At 35.5% G+C, this 7,279-nt stretch overlaps 1 protein-coding gene across 1 annotated transcript; it reads left to right on the top strand.

The window, feature by feature from the left end:
• The first annotated feature begins 1,499 nt into the window (after positions 1-1,499).
• On the top strand, positions 1,500-6,851 carry LOC149558580 (lipase-like PAD4). Its single transcript, XM_089832749.1, has 4 exons — positions 1,500-1,566; positions 1,855-2,182; positions 3,491-4,225; positions 5,750-6,851. The coding sequence occupies exons 1-4, from the start codon at positions 1,541-1,543 to the stop codon at positions 6,563-6,565; spliced, it is 1,905 nt and encodes a 634-aa protein (XP_089688875.1). The 5' UTR covers positions 1,500-1,540; the 3' UTR covers positions 6,566-6,851.
• Positions 6,852-7,279: the final 428 nt, after the last annotated feature.

Below are 7,279 nucleotides of genomic sequence, written 5' to 3'. Positions count from 1 at the left end.
ACTGATTCACCTCTCCCCTCTCAGTTACTCCTCTTATATTTCCAACAGATGGGTCCATTGCAGCAAATAAAATAAAACATTTTAAAAGCCTATTTCTCTCCTTGTTCAACTCTAACTGCATTTGTTCATTAGGTTTAACAATGAATTTAGGGGAAACTAGTTTCTTACCTCCATCTCCGTTTCTCCAGTTAGCGTCTGAAACAGAAGCGGTGACGTCTGAAGCCAAGAGACTTTTAGCAAAATTTTCTCTTGGTTCAACGACTCAGGATCCTTGCAAGGCTTGTTTGAATGACTTGCGAGCTTGGTCTTGTCCAAAGGGGTGTTGGCCATGGTGATTTTCCTTAACTCCTTCCTTATCAAACTCGTGAGCACCTGACAAAGACAATGAGAGTTTCTCAGGAGATTTACCAAGTGAAGTAAAAACAATGGAAGAAAAGGGGGGAAATGAGCAGAACAGTTGGAGGACAAAACATTAAAGCCATTCCCAGGGGACAAAGAAGCCATTAATTGGTAGTACGACGTAAAAAAGAGGGCTCTATAGAGCCAAGTTGCAGAGCCCTCTAGCTTGCACTTCTTCACCAACAAATATTCCTTTATCGTCTTTCTCAAGATGTGCTTCTATTGTAAGATTATATTAAATTTTTTAATGTTATATCTTAGTATTATTAATATGCATCATGAATAGTATTTGACAAATTATTACAACTTCATAAATCCGATAAAAATGCTTCAAAATTTGTATTTTTTATAGTGCTTCCCTTAAAAGCTTGTATAAGAGGCCAAATGCTTTAGCCAATGAGATGGCTGAAAATTAGTTTTGTTCACTTCTAAATATAAAAAAATTGCATGTACACTATATAATATTTTAATTTTATAAAAAAAAGGTAAAAATAATTGATTTCCATTGGTGAAAGTAAAGAGTTTTAATCACGAATTAAGTGAAAGAATTCAAAAAGTAATACAATAGTACTTATACTATCAACAAGTACTAATAAAGATAACTATCAGCAAGGGATCCAAGAATAATTTCAAGTACCTCCATTTGCAAAGGTGGGAAGCGTGGATACAACATTGACATTAAGATAAGAATAAAAGAAAATAATCAATAATATAACACATTTTAACCTTTACATTACATTTAAAATATTTTAATAAAGGACCGAGTACATGATAGGAAAGGGCATCGGCCTGCAATTTGTCCACATTGTCTACCTACATCGAAGAAAAGGTAAATGAGAATTTCGCAGAAATTTCTCACGAAGTTTCCCTATATTATTACTATACTTTTTCTATTTCATTGGGGTTTTCGTCCCAACTTCCTCCTGCAAGTCATTCTGACAAAAGGCAATTACAGCTCGGATGACATTGACGTTTTTATGTTCTGACCTATTTCCCCGTTACAAATGTGTTCAGACGCTTGCCTTGCTCAGATGATTCTCGCCCGCTTCCTCCATACATGACCCATCGCCTATAAATGTCCTCCGCAAAGAAATTTAAGTAGGCATCAACCTGCAACTAGTCATTTATCGGATTGCTGAATATGGATTCAGAGTCGCCTCCTCGACTGTGAGTATGAGCTTGTAAATTTCTATCAGGAGATGATTTTATAGTTCAACTTTTATACTCCGGTTAGTGATTGTTTCTAGGCACCTAGCAAACCCTATGACATGAATCTCATTTGTACAAAGTTTGGATGGCCCCTTTAGGCCCCTTTAGAAAGGCAGGCAATTTGTTGTGTGAAATTTGAGCGCCTTTTATAAAATTTGTGGTTGAAATTTTAGCCAATTTTATCAAATTGCAAGACTTAATTCTGTTTTGCTCACATGTTGCTAATTTTTGTAATCGTTCATCCAGGTTCACTGTCGGACAGGAGCTTTCAACTTTTCTTGCTTCCTCTGGGTTCCTGCACAAAGCTTGGGAAGAAATACGCAGTGCTTGTGTAAATAATGTAGATACTTTTGTTATCAAAGATTATGAAGGTGTAATATATGTGGCCTTTTCTTCCCTCTACATAGAAGATTTCATTGTGAAAGATAGCAAATATGGAGAGTGCCAGATACAGAACGAGAACAAAGTCTTCTCGCCCTGTCTCAAGGGCAATGATGACCAGCCTGCCCTTGTTCACAAGGGAGCTCTCAGGCGATTCCTCTGCATTCTGGAAAATTCAGATTTCAAAGATAAGGTAAATATCTATAAAACCCTTTATTTGTAAGGGTGGTATTTCCTTTTGGAAGGATTTAGGGTATTTATCCTTATGGGATTAGTAGACCACGCCCATGGTGGCCCGAAGTGCTGGTATTGGTAATTGTGTATAGTCTATTTTAGATTGTCTGAAACATTGATGTAAACATACTAAACACAATCAAATTCAGAAAATTGTACTAAAATTATCTATTATTATCTGAAACGTGTGAGTGGTTTCTGTGTATTTACATTTCTAAAAGAAAGTGTCATATCCACCTGCTATGAAACCCCTTAAATTATCCAAATTTACCGACTATTCTCAACAAAATTTCTGTCTAGAACTTCTATCAAAATTGACATTCACAGTTTTGATCCTTTAACATTTTTTTGCATTTAATGTGTTTGATTTATGGGATATCTGAATAATCACTCGATACCCACATGTTTTGCTGTCTATATATATTAGGCCTGCTTCACAGTTCACACAGAGTCCTGTGTGATATATCCCAGCTTTTTGATATCCCTTGCCAAATAGTCTACAATTAGCTGAAACCACAGGAATTATCCAGATCTATTAACTATAATCGATGATATTTCCATCTAGAAACTGCTGACATCATCCTTGATGAAAATTAGTGCCCCTGAAAAAGTACCAGACTACGGTTCATTCTTTATTTATGAAATCTGGATGATCAAAGACAACACGCAAAGGTTCATCTATTCTGCTTATATATATCAGGCCCCCATGTCATAGGATTATGCATGGAGTTTCTTCTAAATAATTAAAGATACATGTTAAAAACATTTTTGATATATCATGTTAGTTAGTCCAAATTATTTGAAAACACATAGACTGCCCAAATTTATTCTGTCATTAATATAACTTCTATCTAGGAAACTGTAGACATTATCCTTTCTGGTAATTACAACCCTTGAAGTTCAGACAATGTGTATTATGCTTTCCTCAATGATATATTTCATGCTCCTCCAAATACTGTATGAAGCTCTATGATTATGAATGCTAATACTCTGCATCATCCACAAATATTATATTGGTTAATTTTGTTAACTTTATTTGTCCTTCTGAGAACTTTTGCAATTTCAAGTTTTGTACTCTTCGGAAATCAATTTCACCTAAGAAAAGACAAACAGGACTTTCATATCAAGGTAAATATAAGTATATTGTTTGTTACATACAAGTGACTGTGGAAATCAATCTTTATAGAGAACCTATAGTATATCTTATGGTTTAAGAGAAATAAAGTTCTAAAATTTAATTTAAGCCACATTATTTGTCTCTCATCAGATGGAGAGGTTTACTAAAGGACGAAGAGAACAATCCATTGTGTTTGTGGGTCACTCCATGGGAGCTGCAGTGGCAACCTTGGCGACAATTTGGTTTCTAGAAAAAAGGGTGAGACAAATCTCACCATTTTGCATTACATTTGGTTCTCCATTAGTGGGAGATGTTAGACTTGAGGAAGCCATTGGCCGTGAGAACTGGTCAGGAAAGTTCTGTCATGTTGTCTCCAAATATGATATTATTCCTCGAATGTTCCTAGCACCACTTGAATCAATTTCTGAGCCTTTAAGTGCAATTTTACCTTACTATGCAAGCTTAATGGGAAATGCTTCTGTGGCTGTATCACATCATTCCATTCAAGAAGCTTGCGAGACTCTTCTTAACAATGTCTTGCAGTACACATCTACAATAGCAAACAATTATGCAGGGGATTCCGATCTTCGAAGTCCTTATAGGCCCTTTGGCACTTATATGTTTTGTTCAAAGGATGGTACAGTGTGTATTGAGGACAGTGAAGCTGTCTTGAAGATGCTTCATTTTACTATGCAAACCAAGGAAGGAATCTCTTTTGATGAATTTGCAGGTGCCTGTATTTCAGAGCATATTGATTATGGCAATGTATTGAAATTTGTCTCCGTGCACTTACTAAATACAATCAGGATTGCAAATCCCATCGCAAAATCCTCCCTTGAGATGGCGATAGCACTTCAATTAGAAGCAATGGGTATTGGGGCTCAGGTAATCTTATCATTTCTGCTCTTTTTTGTGTATATTTATCATGTGAAACAGCCATCAAAAACTGATTGTTCACTGTATCAACTGAAATTTAAAATTAAATAATAATAAATCCTCATGTGAGCTTGTAGAGAAGGCATAGGCCAAATTTTGGAGACATAGAATAAAACTTAACATGCTTTTTTATTATTTTTTCTAATTTATATCTTACATGAACTGAGCTCTTTCTGAGTTTTACCTAGGAAATACCCTGAAGTCTCTTCTGGTCAGAATAATAGGTAGGGCAAACGAACTATGAATAAACAAAAATTAAGGGCTCTTTTACCATCGCAGCTGGTCATGTCAAATTCAGGATATAACCGTCTAGGGAGAGCAAAAAAATTATTAGATTGGAATGAAATCATGGGCAAAAGTCCTTATGGTTAAGACTGTCCTCAAGAGATCCAAATTATCCAGACTGATCAAAAATTAAAAAAAAAATTCACATATATATATATATATATATATATATATATATATATATATTCTAAAGTTGTTATAGGTGTTTGTAAATGGCTTTTTCAGAAGTCTTCTGCCCTAAAGTTTAAGTTGAGATTTTCATCGGTCCCTAAAACTGGGCCAGCCAAAAGGTCGCTGTTTTAGGGACTGAAATTAGATTCTTAGTTCTTCTTTCCATCGGTGCAAATGGTTTGGAATTTTGAGCTCTAGGTCAAACGCTATGACCTTGACAAGTTGGGGTAAATAAACACCTAGTTTTGAATAATTTTGGTTAAATATTGTTCAGATCTATAAGATTTCCACAATCCATGAAAATGAGATTTAATTTCTGGATTTGATTGTGTATAGATTTTTACCATCAATGTTTCGGATCATACTACATGATCCATCATGAGGATGCAAGAGAACATGAAGGTTAAATATTGTTGTTTTTATTATAGCCACATATACATTTCAAATTCATGTCTGTGGTGACTTTTGATGTTCCATTATTGTATATATTCTTACATTTTTGAATAATTAGACGACTTTTGGTTTGCATACAACTCTTTTGAATTTTTGGAGTTTGTTTTTTGAGAAATTGAACACTGATATCGCAGCTAATTGACTCTCACCAGATGTATTTCAGCCCATTTCTTAAATCAGATCATTAAGGCTTGTAAAATTAGTTCTTAAGCGTTTATGATTATCCTTTACTTCAGGACTGATTCCTTAAGCAGATAGGTCTTGGCCAGGGCCTTACCACCTTGCATTCAAGCCGTTCTTCCCCATGTGGGATCCTCATAGTTGTGGGCTATCACCAATCTCACCAGTTCAAAATTGAAACAAGGCCCCAACATTGCAGTTCTAGTAACACAACTTAAGGATATCTTCATTATCTCCATTTAGGCTTTTAGCTGAATCCTATTTAGTTGTTCTAGTTGCCTTGTTTGGTTTCATTTGCTAGCTGCTAACTGCTCATTTGTAATCACTGTTTCAGTTAATCTTCTTTGTCTGGGCACTGAAATTCAAGGCTTATGATTTGAGCAGGTTGATCATGCACTCCTTGCCCTCAAAAAAGCTGGAGAGATGAAAAACAAATATGATATGAAGATTGAGGAACTCAATGACATGTTAAGCAAAACCCAAAAATCTATGGCAGGACTGGAGTGGTATAAGGCGCGTTGTAAGGACAAAGGCATTGGATATTATGATTCTTTCAAACAGCAAACTGACAAGAAGGATTTCAAAGCAAATTTGTATAGGAAATCTGTGGGATCATTCTGGGATGAGATTGTTAAAATGGTGGAGAACAATGAACTTCCCAGTGACTTTAAATTTCAAAATAAATGGATTAATGCTGGCACTACCTACAGAAGACTTGTGGAGCCTCTGGATGTTGCATACTTCTATCGAAAACAAAAGGATAATGGGAGCTATTTTCTACAAGGAGCTAGACCCCATCGTTACGTAGCTCTCGAAAAATGGATGGAAGAGAAAGACAAAACTCGAATTGCTAGAGACAACAAGCCTCGCACAAAGTTTGCATCTTTAACCCAGGATTCCTGTTTTTGGGCCCATCTAGAAGAGGCTTCTAAAACCTTAACAAATCTCCTACAAGACCAAGAGCAACATAAAGTCATGAACGCCCAATTGCAAAGAAGCCTTGAAGAGTTTGAAGGTCGTGTGTGGAGCATGATCAAAGATAAGAGTATTTCTGCTGAAGTATTCTTGGAGCAGAGTAGCTTCATGACATGGTGGCAACAGTACAGCCAGTTTCAGCTTCAATCCCCCGAGTGGAAATTAAGCTCTTCTTTGCTGAAGTTTATGGAAGGTGAAAGTTGGAAGTTGGAAATTCAGAATTAGCACTTTTCTTCAAAATCTGGTAGGGTAATTTTCCACTTTTACTTTTCTATGCTCGTTCCAGGCTTATCCCTACGACTGTAGATAGCTAGAATTACTACTACCAATAGTGGACAATCTTTTCCTATTTGGTTACCTACGCTTCTAGATAGTTGAACAATGTTTGAAGTGTTTGGCTACCAAACTCTTTTATATGTATCCTTTTAATTACACTATAATGTACGTTGTTTAGTTCTCGTGACCGATTACAATGGCCCAAATTATTTAATATATCAATATTTTTAATTAAGTTACAATATAATTAAGGGCATGCATTTTTTAATTTGAAATGCACAAATAGACTTTACATGTCTTTTAGGGTCTGTGTGGTTTGAGGAAGGTGATAGGAATTGGCTTTTTCAAAATCTGGATTTGAAAATTTTTGCATTTGTTTCAAAATTGGCAAAATGGAATTAGAATACCAAACTTTTAATTTTGTTTCAAAATGAGGTTTTCTGACTTCCTACTAGCAAGTAAGAATTGGAAACCAAAACCTGGTTATGCTTTTTGAGGAATGTAAAAATAATAAATTGGACTATTTTTTGGAGTCCGCCTGCAACTCCAAGCTTACACATAAAAATGTGTTTTCACGCTCATCTTTCGAGTGAAACAAACAGTTCAATTAAATTCTCAAAAATAGGAATGAAGATTTGCAAAACCTTGATTTGGCTAAATCGA

Source organism: Cupressus sempervirens, chromosome 5 (assembly GCF_028749045.1).
Source record: "Cupressus sempervirens isolate cs-2001-9-10 chromosome 5, ASM2874904v1, whole genome shotgun sequence".
NCBI lineage: Eukaryota > Viridiplantae > Streptophyta > Pinopsida > Cupressales > Cupressaceae > Cupressus > Cupressus sempervirens.
The sequence above is the reverse complement of the archived record's forward strand: the minus strand, read 5'-3'. Positions and strand labels throughout refer to the sequence as shown.

What these genes read in the sequence shown, in the direction of transcription:
- LOC149558580 (XM_089832749.1), top strand. Translation starts at nt 1,541, where the DNA reads ATGGATTCAGAGTCGCCTCCTCGACT. An exon ending in ATTCAGATTTCAAAGATAAG is followed by an intron (nt 2,183 to 3,490) that starts GTAAATATCTAT and finishes GTCTCTCATCAG; the next exon opens with ATGGAGAGGTTTACTAAAGG. An exon ending in CAATGGGTATTGGGGCTCAG is followed by an intron (nt 4,226 to 5,749) that starts GTAATCTTATCA and finishes TGATTTGAGCAG; the next exon opens with GTTGATCATGCACTCCTTGC.